This window comes from Peromyscus eremicus, chromosome 4 (assembly GCF_949786415.1).
Source record: "Peromyscus eremicus chromosome 4, PerEre_H2_v1, whole genome shotgun sequence".
In the NCBI taxonomy this organism is placed as follows: Eukaryota; Metazoa; Chordata; class Mammalia; order Rodentia; family Cricetidae; genus Peromyscus; species Peromyscus eremicus.
The window spans coordinates 9188350-9202509 of NC_081419.1; the positions used below are offsets into that span (position 1 = coordinate 9188350).

General features: G+C 43.7%; 1 protein-coding gene across 5 annotated transcripts in view; it reads left to right on the forward strand.

Moving 5' to 3' along the window:
- Positions 1 to 14160, forward strand: part of Cntrl (centriolin) — an 87555-nt gene that overhangs the window by 34111 nt on the left and 39284 nt on the right. For all 5 annotated transcript variants that reach the window (XM_059260149.1, XM_059260148.1, XM_059260147.1 and 2 more), the window contains 9 exons: positions 2125 to 2301; positions 4827 to 4961; positions 7813 to 7958; positions 8420 to 8627; positions 9351 to 9530; positions 11322 to 11501; positions 12532 to 12648; positions 13059 to 13203; positions 13825 to 13973. In XM_059260149.1, the coding sequence (XP_059116132.1) occupies positions 2125 to 2301; positions 4827 to 4961; positions 7813 to 7958; positions 8420 to 8627; positions 9351 to 9530; positions 11322 to 11501; positions 12532 to 12648; positions 13059 to 13203; positions 13825 to 13973 (1437 nt within the window). The remainder of the gene's footprint in view (positions 1 to 2124; positions 2302 to 4826; positions 4962 to 7812; positions 7959 to 8419; positions 8628 to 9350; positions 9531 to 11321; positions 11502 to 12531; positions 12649 to 13058; positions 13204 to 13824; positions 13974 to 14160) is intronic.

A 14160-nucleotide genomic window follows, 5' to 3' on the forward strand; every position in this document is an offset into this window, starting at 1 on the left:
AGTAAAATTATAGGAATAGCATAGTTCATCTTACTGTTACTACTTGGTAACTGACATCGTTTTATAGCTGTGCCCCACACCCGTAAGGCTGTAAGTTAGACCTTTCATTTGTTGCCCATCCTCATCACTTTGAGAATTTCCCTGTGCTGTCTTAGTTCTCTTTTTCAGATAAAATCTTGCTATAGCTGGGTGGTGGTGGTACATGCCTTTAATTCCAGCACTTGAAAGGTAGAGGCAGGCGTATCTCTGAGTTTGAGGCCAGCCTGAGCTACAGAGCGAGTTCCAAGGCTACACAGAGAAACCCTGTCTCAAAAATTTAAAAAAAAAAAAAAAAAAACTTACTGTGTAGCTCAGGCTGGCCTTGAACTTGTGACTCTTCTGCCTCTACTACCTGAGTTCTGAGATTGTAGGTGTGCATCACCACACCAGCAGGAAGTGTAATTATTTGTCAATCTGCTGAATTTTAAAAAATGTCTTCCTCCAAACTTTGTATTATGAAAATTTTCACATTTGCAGGAACATTGAAAGAGTGGTTAAATATCTCTGAGCCTACTTAGAGTAATAAATATTTTGGTTTGGATTTTATAAATGTATATGCTTTGTTCCTGCTCATAAGGTTTCAAACATCATACTTTCATATCACTGTTGTTAGTTTCTGACATCACTACAATGAATGCCATTCTTACACCTAGGAAAAGTGAGGGTACTTCCTTGGGGTCATCTAACGGTTAAACTACCTTCAGATTTTCCTACCTATCCCCAAAAATGTCTTTTATAGTGGTGTGGGTGTGGGTGTGGGGCACATGTGCATGTGCCAGCATGTGTGCATGAGTGATGAAGCTTTGGACTGCTCTCCATTCTGTACTTGTGCCTGATGGGTTCCTTGTGCTGGTTTACTATTGGAAATTATTAAGGCCACTCCACATAGTTGAAAGGGAGGTTTATTTTGTGGGGTAACTTACAATTGAAGGGATAGGTAACAGGGTCTGGGAAAGGTGTAGCGCAGTCCAGCGGTGTTCTCTGGAGAACTCTGCTCAGTCTACCTCCAGTGTCCAGGGTCCAGGAACCAAGAGAGGCCCTCACATCCGATCTCGGGTCTCCAGGGTCCTCTCTCGGCCCCGCCTTGTAGGCGTGACAGTTACCGAAGCCTCAATGGGGGTTGGAACTTCCAGATCAAAGCTGGAATGGCTACCCACTACAGTTTACTTTGTTCTTCTATGCTCCATATTAAATAGTATCTTCTTTTAATTTCATTTTCCCTGAGTACTGGAGAGGTTACACACCCTTCATTTGTTCTTTGAAGTTCAGATTTCCTCAGCCTAATGGATTCCTAATCATATTCTTTGACCTTTTTTTTTTTTGTATTAGACCCTCTTTCTTTTGTTAATGATTCACAAGAATTCTTTATATTTTGGATGTTAATCTTTTGTGGTATACGTGCAATAACTGCATTTATTCACAGTAGTTTAAGCTAATTCTTCTATACCCAAATAAATAGGCTGAAGTTGCACACTAGCGTATGAAGGTGTGTCAGTATAGTTTAGTTTGGAAAGCATTTTCCTTTCCTCAGTGGCTAGCACTTGGGTTGTTGGCAGCACTCTGTTCAGTCACTGCCATCTTTAGAATGCCAGTCCTTCCGTGTTCACACTATGGTTTACTCAGAAAAGTGTGGACTTTGCCGTCAGAGATCTAGGTCCATAATGCACCTCCTTTTTCTAGCACCATGGTGCTGTGGTCACTGAGATGGTTCTCCAGTTGCTTTCCTAGAAACCGTGAACTGTCTTCCAGACCTGTTAGGAAGGTAATGAAACACAAGGTCCAGGGAAACAGGCCTTACACTTAGTTATTCTTTTTTTTTTGTGCATTTTCCCCACTCCTGTCTTTCTCATATGCTTGCAGAGTAGAGTGTCATTCAAATAGTTACTTGGAAACAGCATGTTGGTAACTTGGTGAATTTTCAGGACTTGGATATGCCAGCATGATATTCCATCCTGCTGTTCATAAATCTTTCTGTGCCAGGCAGTAGCAGTTGGTCAGCATTGGGTGCGCAGGTTAGTTACGATGACTTGCAGATGATCACACAACACTCAGGATGCTGCATTTAAACATGCTGCATCTTTGCAGGAGCTTGCAGAGCTAGAAAGTGCCCTCCGGGAGCAGCGTGAGGTGAATGCATCCCTGCAGCAAGCCCAAGGAGATCTCAGTGCCTACGAAGCTGAGCTGGAGACTCGGCTAAGACTAAAGGATGCTGAAGCCAGCCAGCTCAAGGAGGAGCTGGAGAACCTCAAAAGGCTCACTCAGGTAGGTGGAGCATATGCCAAGTATAGACTAAGCAGCCTGTGATAGCATCTCACTATGTAGTGTAGCCTAGGCTGGCCTGGGATTCATGGAAATCACCCTTTCTCAGCTTTATAGTGCTGGGATTACAGGCATGAACCACCAGTCCTGGCATAATCCTAATAGTAAATATTTTTAAAATAAAGGATATGAATTGATGGAACATGTCAGAGAGCATATTTTGGGAGTCTGGCATTCTGAATTCAAACATTACCCCTATGTAAAACGTGGGCAAGTCATTTCAGGGCTCTGAGCCCCCAGCCTGTTCCTCCGTTAGATGGGAGATGGTGAGATAAAGGAGATATGGACATTAAAGCCCTTGGTAGTTCGTACTTGATAAATCCTAGTTTTCCTTTCTCAGAATAGCTCCAAGACCTTCTTTTTAAGTTAATGTTAGATTTTAGTTTGCTGTTTCCTTTTATGATTGGTTGAAAGAGCCACTACTTGGTTATACTTGCAAATTAGAGAAAACAATATTCATCCAATAAGTATTCATTTGCCTCTGAGGACCTGTCTTGAGGAGTTGATAGTCCAGCACATGAAACAGGTGAGAGAGAGAAAGAGGTGACCACCCTTTAGAAATGATGTCTCAGCTGTGACCTGGAGGGTGAGTGGGTAGGCTGTGGGCACAGGGAGGGTCAGGAGTGAAAGGAACAGAGAAGGGAGGGGTGAGTGAACTTGCAGAAGGATCTTCAGACCTCAGGGCAAAAGAAGAGTGAGGAAAGAAGGTAAATTTACTACAAGAAGGTAGAGGGAGGTCAGCTGTGCATAGTATCTATCAGAGCGAAAAATACAGTTTGGGCTGGGTGATGGTGGCAGAGGCAGGCAGATCTCTGAGTTCGAGGCCAGCCTGGTCTACAGAGCTAGTTCCAGGACAGCCAAGGCTACACAGAGAAACCCTAACTCGAAAAATAAAAAAAGAAAGAAAGAAAAAGAAAATACAATTTGGGGAGCTGAAGAGATAGCTCAGCGTTTAAGAACATTAACAGAGGACCAGAATGGATTCTCAGCACCCACATGGTGGCTCACAACCGATTATAACTCCAGTTCCAGGGAGTTAGATGCTCTCTTCTGACCTCTGCAAGTGCCACATATGCATATAGTCTACAGACATCCATGCCAGCAAACACGTAGACATATAAAATAATAAAGAAAGCATAAAGGCACATGCTGAGAGTGTCCTGTGATTAGGAAAGGAACTGAGAATAGGACTTGTACTGTAGTGGTTAACGTTCTGTTCTTCACTCTCCAGAGGTTGTTAGCATCTTGCCAAGAATCAGGATTGCATTTTCAAGAGATTTAAGTTTTACAAAGCCCTTGGCAGGATCAGAGAAACAGAAAACAGCAGGTTAGGGAAAATAAAATATAAGTGAATACTTTTTTAAAAACAATAGTAAATAAAATTTCTAAATGCCATTTCTTTAAACTTTTTTGTCAAGTCCGCCCTAACTAGTCTGAACGATGCTATCTTTTGTACTTCTACTTTGATTTTTGGTTAAGTCTTGACAAAAATGTTAGAAGACCTTGATGTCCACTTGTTATTGAAAGCAGTACTCTACCCTTAACCACCAGGACTGGGCTTCAGACCATGTAGAAAATACAGAGCTTGGAGGCTCTGGTCTCTCGTGTTGTTATACTGTAGTTACATGAAACCATTTGTGAAGCTTGTGAGATGCAGAGGCCATAGATGTTCTGACCTGTCAATCTGAGATGGGGTCTGGCCGTCTGCTCTTTTGTTTTGTCCTTCTTCCCTTTTTTCTTTCCTTCTTCCCTCCCTCCCTCCCTTCTTCTCTTTATCTCCCCCCTCTTTCCACCCCTTCTCCCCCTCTTTCTTTCTTCTCTCTCTCTGTCTCTGTCTGTCTGTCTCTGTCTCTCTCTGTCTGTCTGTCTCTCTGTCTCTGTCTCTATCTCTCTCCCTCTCTCCAAGTTCTCATTTTGTAGCCCAGGCCGCCCTCTCTCTCCTCCTCCTCAGCCTTCCACGTGTTGGGATTACAAACCAGGCCTCAGGTATTGCTTCCTCGTCTGTCTGTGTACCACGTACATTCCTGGTGCCTGCCAAGGCCAGAACGTGTCTAATGCCCTGGACCTGGGGTTACAGATGGTCGTGAACCACCATGTGGGTGCTGGGAATTGAACCCAGGACTTGTGGAAGAGCAGCCAACTGAGCCATCTCTCCATCCCCCTCACTTTTAATAAATATGAAATTATTTTGATACTGGTGTTTGAGGACCACAGTTTGCTTTTAAAGGTTGGTATTGGAGACTGCCCTGAAGATTCTGATGGTCTATCTAGGCTGAGCTAATTCTGATGTGAGTTCCTCATATGTAGTCAGAGTGACATGTGGAAAAGTGATGTTGGGTTTTTAACTTCAGAGTATTAATGTACAGCTATAGCAATGGTGTGTGTGCACATGTAAATATACCTGTGCGTTTGGGATCATAAACTGTGACCATTTGTCTCTTTGATACCATTGCTTCCTCTGACAACAGCTAGAGCAGTCTGTGCTTCAGACAGAGCTGGAGAAGGAAAGAGAGTCCCTCAGGGATGTCCTGGGCAAAGCCCAGTCCTCGGAAGAGAAGCAACAGGAGAACAGCAAGCTCCGCACACAGCTTACAAAGCTGCAGGTAAAGACCTGTGCTCGTGGAGCACCCCGAGCTGGTGATGACTTTACTCGGGCTTTAACAGCCTGCTCTAACATGCACTATGCAACGTGAACTGTTAGGTGAAAATGAACTCTGGAGGAGTCGCACCAGAGCCTCTGCTTCTTCCTAACGCTGCTTTTAATTAACTGGATTAACCAGGACTCTGTAAACTCTTCTCTGTGAAAGCAGCTCCTTGCCTGCTTCCTAGGAACTGTCAGCAGACTGAGCTAAGACTGCTAGATCAGTGCACCCTCTCCCATTGAAATGTCTCCTGTAGTGAGCTGCAGTAAGATCTCCTAATTATAAACAGTTCACACAGTCTTCTCAGTAAAGATGCAGTTAAAAATATAATCAGTTTTTCATCCTTGTGTGGGATCTGCGTGTGTGTGTGTGTGTGTGTGTGTGTGTGTGTGTGTGTGTTTGTGTGTTTGCAGTCTTTGCTGGATTAATTTTTATTTTTAGTATGAAAGTTTAAGATGATCACAAAAACAAAATAAGCCCATGACCTTTTATCCATTGCGTTTTATATAATTTTTTTAACCTATTGTGGTTGGTTTTTTTTTTTCTTGAGACAGGGTTTCTTTGTGTAGCTTTGTGCCTTTCCTGGAACTCACTCTGTAGCCCAGGTTGACCTTGAACTCACAGAGATCCTCCTGCCTCCACCTCCCGAGTGCAGGGATTAAAGGTGTGCGCCACCACCGCCTGGCTACAATTTTTTTTAATGTACATTGGTGTTTTACCTGAATGTGTGTCTGTATGAGGGTGTCAGATCCCCTGGAACTGGGGTTACACACAATTGTAAGCTGCCATGTGGGTGCTGGGACTTGAAACCAGGTCCTCTGGAAGAGTAGCCAGTGTGCTTAACTGCTGAGCCATCTCTCCAACCCTGTTTTATACAGTTATTAATACTGTTTCATTTAGTTCTTTTTCTTTGAAATATTTTAAAGAAAAATTCAAGTCTGGAGGCAGAGGCAGGTGAATCTCTGAGTTCTGGACCTGCCTGGTCTACATGTAATGGGTTCCAGAACAATAGGACTACATAGTGAGACCTTGTTTCAAAAAGAAAGGAAAAGCCCAATATATTTTCACCTAGAAATACTTAATATGCAGCTCTTACTGAAAAGAACTAAAATCAAGTCTTCAGGGGCCTTTCTCTAAAGTGTAAACTTTCCAACCTGGAAGTTGGAAGTCCACTTTCCAACCTGGCCTTACCATGGTCTGCCTTGGTTAGGGTTAGATCCTACTTGGCCTTCTAGCCTCCTGATGGAGAGTACAGCTTTTACCCTCTACCTTTCTCTTTCTCAAATGTCAGTTTGATAGGATGAATAGACAAACCAAAGTATGCATACCACCAAAGTCCAGCTTGGTGAACCAATGGATGTTTATTGGTGTTAACACAGGAATGTGGGTGAGGGGTCCCTTACAGGAGCAGAAATGACTCACAGACAGCTGCATCACCAATGCCCACCTGAGCACAGGTGACAGCCCACAAAAGCTGGGAACCTGGAGCACCCCGCACAGCCTGCAGGCAGCTCAACAGGCTGGAGAGTGTCCTTTCTATGTGACTGGTCTACACCTCTTCCCGGCAGCTCAGCTGGTTTCTACTATTCCTAGACAGCTGCGCTGGTCTCAGTCTTCTTTGCAACCCAACTTCCTTGGCTGAGAGGGTCTCTCAGCTTCTATTGCTTACTCTGGCAGGGAGGGGCCTGGTGAATCTGGTCAGTTTCAGGGAGTTCGTGAAGCTATTTTGAGCTGTTTACATTCCTGCTTAAGGTACTTCCCTACAGGATGGAACATTTCAATCTAGAAGGAAACTGTCAACACAAAACTTGCTGAGAAACAAAGTTATTGATCAGTCTTTTAGGGGCTAAATGGCTCTCATATTTATTTCTTCTTCCTAATTCTCTGTGTATCATATTTAACACAACCCGAACCCCAGTCCTGAGTTTTTGTATTGTTTCAGGTCCAACTCTTGTACAGACTTTATATGTACTATATCCAGCTTCAAATTATGAAGATAGTAAGAGCCTATTTTTCTGGCTCTCAGTGGGTTTTGGCTGGTCTTGAGTCAGATCCCCTAGGGCCAGGATTAGGCTATAGAGATGTCCTTGATTTATGATGGGGTTATGTCCTGACAGACCCACTACAAGTAGAAAATAATTTGCAAATACATTTACTATGCCTAAGCTTAATATCATACTATGGCCCAACTATCCTTAAATGTGCTTAGAATATGTGTATTTAGTCTAGTAAGGAAAAGTTACCTTAACATAAAGCTTATTTTATAATAAAATGTTGGCTATCTGTTGTTACTTATTGGAAACATGATGACATTCAAAAACACAAGACCATGTAAAAAACATGGCATCTGGGTGCACTGTAGGGTAGTATTACCCTGGTAGCCTGGCTAGTCCGGGAGCTGGGTCTCCTTGCCTCCACACAGTATCAGGAGAGAACAGTTGAAAACCCATAAAGTGGGGGAGGACACTGTGGTTCAGGGTATTGGGAGGGAGAGTACAGATCAGACCTAGATACCATGGGCACTTAAAATGCATTTGCCATTTTAGATCCTCCTTGTAACTAGCAGTGCTGCCTTGGATTTGAAATAGAGTAATCCCTAGGGTATTACAGGCATTCAGGGGACTAGCACTCATCTATCTCTTAGGATATACAACATTTTTCTTTATATTGTGGGGACATTTTAACAATTCTTTTTATTTGAGAGAGGTACCATATGAATTTCATTCTGTGGTCAAGATATGCTCTCGCATCTGTTAGTAATGAATATCTGTTGGCAGATAACACATCTTCTCCATTTCCTGCCTACACACAGGATGACAACAGCCTATTAAAGCAGCAGCTAAAAGATTTCCAGAACCACCTCAACCATGTGGTTGACGGTCTGATTCATCCAGAAGAAGTAGCAGCTCGTGTAGATGAGCTAAGGAGAAAGTTGAAACTAGGAGCTGGAGAAATGAGGTAAGGAGAAGCAGGACCCCCAAGTTAGAGTGAGCCTTCCCACCTCAGAGCTGTGCCTGAGACCAGCCATGAGCTCCCCGTCCTCAGTCTTTGTGGTACTGACTGATGTTTCTGAAAGACAGTGATGCAGGGTTGCTTCATTCTAGTAACAGCATAAAGATATTTATTTAAGAGTCTTTCTTGAAAGTTCATCCGAAGGAAGAGTATGCATTTTCAGTAGGGAATGAGTACAAAACAGGATAACCTCAAATTTGCGGACATGTATTCTTAGCCTGTGTCTTCAGAGTGGCCACAGTGATTTGATACAGTGATTTGCTCTTAGGAGGTCTTGAGCAACATGCTGCAATTGACAACAGTCCCTTTGCACAGTACTTTCTGCTCTTAATTTTGACATGTTTGCATTGAACATGTTTGCATCAAATCAAATGTCACATTTATACCTTCTTGTTTTTTCTCCTTAGAATCCATAGTCCTTCAGATATCTTGGGGAAAAGTCTCGCTGATCTACAGAAACAATTCAGTGAAATCCTTGCACGATCTCAGTGGGAAAAAGAGGAAGCACAAGTTAGAGAGAGGAAACTCCATGAAGAAATGGTTCTCCAGCAAGAGAGACTGGCAAATGGACAAGAGGAGTTCAGGCAGGCCTGCGAAAGAGCACTTGAAGCCAGAGTAAGAAAGGGCAGAGACAGCCAGAGGGTGGCCTTCAGCAAATGTGGATGTTTTCAGCGTGTGAATTGAGCATACCCTTGTTTTTTTCACTCATAACTAGTCTGTGACTAAAATCCAGTCCTGAATATGGTTATTAATGCCAAAATCAGGCCTGTTTGTACCAGTGCTTTCCTTGTTTTGAAAGCAGATGAGAGATACTTTACAGTGGACAGATTAAATAATACCACATTACTAAAGTATAGTGTGGTGCCAGAATCTTGAGTTCTTTTTAACCTACTGATGTTCACATTGAGGCAAGCATTCAAATCCCAGAGAACGAGATAAAAACATCTCTGGTCACTATTTAGTATAAAACCTTGTTATATTTATATTCCCTGGTAAGGAAACCATAGCTCCATAACACTTTTATTTTGCTTAAAATACACATATATTTATATGTTTATATGTTTGTATGCTTACATACATGTTTATTAATGTGTTTGGTTACATATGTGTTTGAATATATACACATGTTTTTATGTACACACACACACACACACACACACACACACACACGCACACATACACACACACACAGATGCCTATGATCCTATCACTTGGAAGATGCAGGTGGGGGTTTCACAAGTTCAAAGCTGGCTTGGGCTGTATACCAAGAGCCTGTCTCAAAAAAAAAAAAAAAAGAAAGAAAGAAAAGAATAAGTTCTTCATTTTGTTTCCTCACAGATTAAGTTTGATAAAAGGCAACATAATGCAAGAATCCAGCAATTAGAAAATGAAATTCACTATTTGCAAGAAAACCTAAAAAGTATGGAAGAAATCCAAGGCCTTACAGACCTCCAGCTTCAGGAAGCAGATGAAGAGAAGGAAAGAATTCTGGCCCAACTCCAGGAGTTAGAGAAAAAGGTGGGGAACCTAGAAGAGTAAGAGACCTGCTTCTCGGGTCCTGCCCCTGGTGACAGAGTCACCACGCTCTGAGTGCTGAGGCTGACCTCACAGCTGGGTGCTTGTTACTCAGTTGTGGGCCTGAGACTCTCCTAATCCAGGGAAACAAAAGACTTGGAAATAGGAGAACTCACCTTAGGGTCACGTAGAAGACACTTAACAAATGATAATGGGGTAAGCTTGCCACCTTAGACACACTTTGGCCACCTGGGTCCATCCTCTTCCTCTCCTTTCCAATGCCCTGGCCTCTCTGATGGCCTTTTCTCCATCTCCCTTGCCCATCCCCGTGTCTTCTCCACAGTCACACTCAGAAATCTCACTCAGCACTTCTGAAACCACAGACTGAAGCCTCTTGTCTTCCAGTGCTCCTCATGTTAATGCTTTTGCAGCCTTCTTGAGCTTCTGTTCACTGGCCTCCAGCTTTTCAGTCTCTTCTGGCCTCAAGTCCACAGCCAGCTGCTAAGTCTTTTTGTCGCCAAGAAGTAGCTTCAAGTCCCTCTTCTTTTTCTCCTGTCTCACTTCCCCTGACAAAACTGAGATCACTGCTTTCTTGGAGTCTGCATGGTTCTGGGGGAGGTGGAATATCCTTCTCCAGCACAGTAGTATCACTACAGTCTCACTGTCACATGTCACGTGGCATCATTCTTCACTGTAAGCTCGCCTCCTATCTTGCTGTTTGGTCTGTCCCTTTCCACATCTGCCATCTCTTCCTCATCTCAGTGAGTGATTTACCCCATAGGAACCCTCCAGTCTCCAAGTCTTGTTGACTTCCATCTCCCTTTAGCCATTCTCCTGCTCAGCTGCTGGGCTACCAAGCCAGTTTCCCCATTCTACACATGACCCTATTCCACAGAGCAACCAGTCCACCCTCTGAAATGGGGAAATGGCTGTAGTCAGTCCAACCTCCTCTCCCAACCTCCACTGTTAAAGACCCTGTCTCATTCAATAGCCTCAAAAATGTCAAGGTCTTCACTATCATATATCCAGGCCTGATACAGTTACTTTGAAAGCTTTGTCCATCTGTTACGGTGCCTAGAAATAAGGTTGGGTTTAGAAGGTTGTTTGTTTAAATATTATTCATTTATTTTCATGTGTACGGGTATTTTGTTACCATGTGTGCTCCAGGTACCCACTGAAGCCAGAAGAGGGTGTTGGATTCCCAGGAACTTGAGTTACAGATGGCTGTGAGCTGCTGTGTGGGTTCTGGGAATCCAACTTTGGTCGTCTGGAACAGTATCCAGTGCTCATAACCTCTAAGCCATCTTTCCAGTCCAAGATTCTTAACTAAGAAAAGAGTTATTTAAAAAGTCTTATGTATTTGGGGAGCTGGAGAGATGATTCAGCTGTTGGGAGCAGTGCTGGCCATCATGAGGACCAGAGACCATCAACCCTCACAACAGACTGTACTCCTCCATACACCTGCAGTCAGAGCTGTGAGGGAAGCTGAAACAAGAGGATGGCTAGGACTTGCTGGCTGCAGCCTAGCTGAGAAACACAAGCCCCAAGAAAGATTCTGTCTCAAAGGACTGAGAGGGAAATGGTATTTGCACGCACACACACACACATACACACATACACACACACAGTTTTTGTCTCTTTTTGTCTCTATTGAAATTGCCTGTTCAGTGAATATATAATGAAGCACCTAGTATACATCAGGTATTATTCTAGACATGGCCCTCTTGCAGCTCATATCTTAATTTATTGCCTCTAAACGATTCACTTATCTCAGCTATGATTCTCTTACTTTAGAAGAGGCGTGAAGACGCCAAATCTCAGGAGCAGTTCCTTGGTCTAGATCAAGAGCTGAAGAGTCTGAAGAAAGCTGTGGCTGCTTCTGATAAACTAGCTGCAGCTGAGCTTACCATCGCCAAAGACCAGCTCAAGTCTCTGCATGGAACTGTCATGAGAATTAATCAGGAGCGAGCAGAGGTTAGTCCATAAAGTCTGGACGTCTTCACCAGCTCTGTCTCAAAAACGCAGCAGCATACATATTGATCCTTGGTGCAGACTTTGGTCATACAAACTGCTGTGATACTCTGCTTTTCTTTTTTTTTTTTTCTTTTTTTCTTTTTTTGGTTTTTCGAAAACAGGGTTTCTCTGTATAGTTTTGGTGCCTGTCCTGGATCCCACTCATGTAGACCAGGCTGGCCTCAAACTCACAGAGATCCACCTGGCTCTGCCTCCTGAGTGCTGGGATTAAAGGTGTGCGCCACCACCGCTCGGCGACACTCTGCTTTTCTTAAGACCCAGTGATTTTATACCATCATGGGGGCTATCTGGGCCCCAGGTTTTACTGAGTTCTGAAAGGAACCATCAAATGAATAGTAAAAGCTAGCAGTCTTCTTAGAGAAATCACTGTCAGTACATGCTTGGATTGAAGTTTTGAAAGCTAACCATACAGTCCCTCTGAGCCTCAAGTTTTGTCTTTCTTTTCTTTTTTGTGGTTGTTTGTTTGTTTGTTTGAGATAGGGTCTCTCTATGTAGCCCTGGCTGTCCTGGAACTGGCTGTGTAGACCAGGCTGTCCTGGAACTTACAGAGATCTACCAGCCTCTGCTTCATGTTCTGAGATTAAAGCTGTGTACCACCAAGCTCATCATGAGCCTCACAATGTTTATTTTGTATATGTGTATGAAAACCTTATATGCTGTTAGTGCTGTGGCTGGAGTGATGGTTAAAGTGCTCAATGTGACACAGATTTCAGTGAGATTGATCTAGTAGATCATAGGAAGAGAACCCAGAAGGATAGTCTTGAGAGACCGTAGGATAATGAACAGAAGGTCCTTTTCTTCATGCAAAACCCTCCACTTGCCCCAGGACTGGTCAGGCTTGGCACCCCGTGTGCAGGAGTAAGCAAGGCTGGTAATAGGATGGAGCATAGGGGAGGGGTCACTCTGAGAGAGGACTGACTGAAGATGACCATCATGATGGCCGTGCCCTTCTCATGTCCTGTCCCAATAGGAGCTGCAGGAAGCAGAGAAGTTCAGCAGAAAGGCCACACAAGCAGCCAGAGACCTGACCCGGGCTGAAGCGGAGATCGAGCTCCTGCAGCATCTTCTCAGGGAGAGAGAGGGGCAGGTCAGTGTTGGTACTCAGAGACACTCTCCAGAGAGAGGGGCAGGTCAGTGTTGGTACCCAGAGACACTCTCCAGAGAGAGGAGCAGGTCAGTGTTGGTACCCAGAGACACTCTTCAGAGAGAGGGGCAGGTCGGTGTTAGTACCCAGAGACACTCTCCAGAGAGGGGCAGGTGGGTGTTGGTTCCTGGAGCCGCCCTCCTGGTGAGCTCCTAGGCGTCTAAACCAGGCCCTGTGTGACTGCTCAGCACACTGAGGTCCGTTCGTAGGCAGTACTTCAGCTTCAGCTGTGCAGTACCATGAAAATGAAGGGTAAGGTGGTGTCCTCGTTGTCAGAAGTGAACAAAAACTGCGGGATTCTTAAGTTACGAGGGTAAGTGCTCCTATAACTTGGTGTGTGTGCTTTGTAATAGTTTCGCATTGAGATGGAGAATGCAGATGTAGGTTCAAAAGGAGCAACCTCACAGCTGCTGGAGATGGAGACGCTGAACGAGGCCATGGCAAAGCAAAGGGCTGAGATCACAAGGCTTCGGGATGTCCTAAACCTCACTGGGACTGGTAAAGTACTGTTGGGTTTGATTTGGGTGGTTCTGTAATTATCAAATTGAACTGCCTTCTTCTGCCTTTAGAAAAAAGCACTTAACTGAAAGAGTCAGTTCCTTGCCTGACCTAGAGAGTCGTGGCTTACTTGACAACTTAAAGGTCTTAGAAAGCATTTGACCATGTGGTGTTAGGGATTTGATTATAAAAAGACAAGCTGTAGACTGTAATTTAAAAAAAATAATGTTTACAAATCTGTTTGTTTTCTGTGAATTACTTTATAATCGATGTAAAAAAGGATGTTCTGTCAGTGTTCAGCAAAAAGTAATTACCCAGCCGGGCAGTGGTGGCGCACGCCTTTAATCCCAGCACTCGGGAGGCAGAGCCAGGCGGATCTCTGTGAGTTCGAGGCCAGCCTGGGCTACCAAGTGAGTTCCAGGAAAGGCGCAAAGCTACACAGAGAAACCCTGTCTCGAAAAACCAAAAAAAAAAAAAAAAAAAAGTAATTACCCAAGGGCAGGCTGAAAGTCAGCTTTGGGGACATGGTAGAACCTGTTGACTCACGTGTCTCTCTTCTGTGTTGGAAAAGAAAGGAAGTTCATGAATGCATGAACTTCATAGAATGGCTTTCCTTTACAGATAATAAAGGAGGCATTGAAAATGTTTTAGAGGAAATTGCTGAACTCCGGCATGAAGTTTCTGCTCAGAATGAGTACATCAGCAACATGACAGATCCTTTCAAAAGACAAGGCTATTGGTATTTCATACCACCACCGCCATCATCAAAAGTAGGAATTCTGTGTTGCTAGAAGTATATACTGAATTTTCTTGAAAGTGACATTTTCTCCTTCCCTAAATTTGTTAGTAGGTGCTAAAAATACTTCTCTGCTGAGACATACATTTAGGCTCTTCAGTGTTTGTGTTATTTGAGATTTAAAAATAGAGCTATCCACAGACAGTAGTACTTGCCTTTCA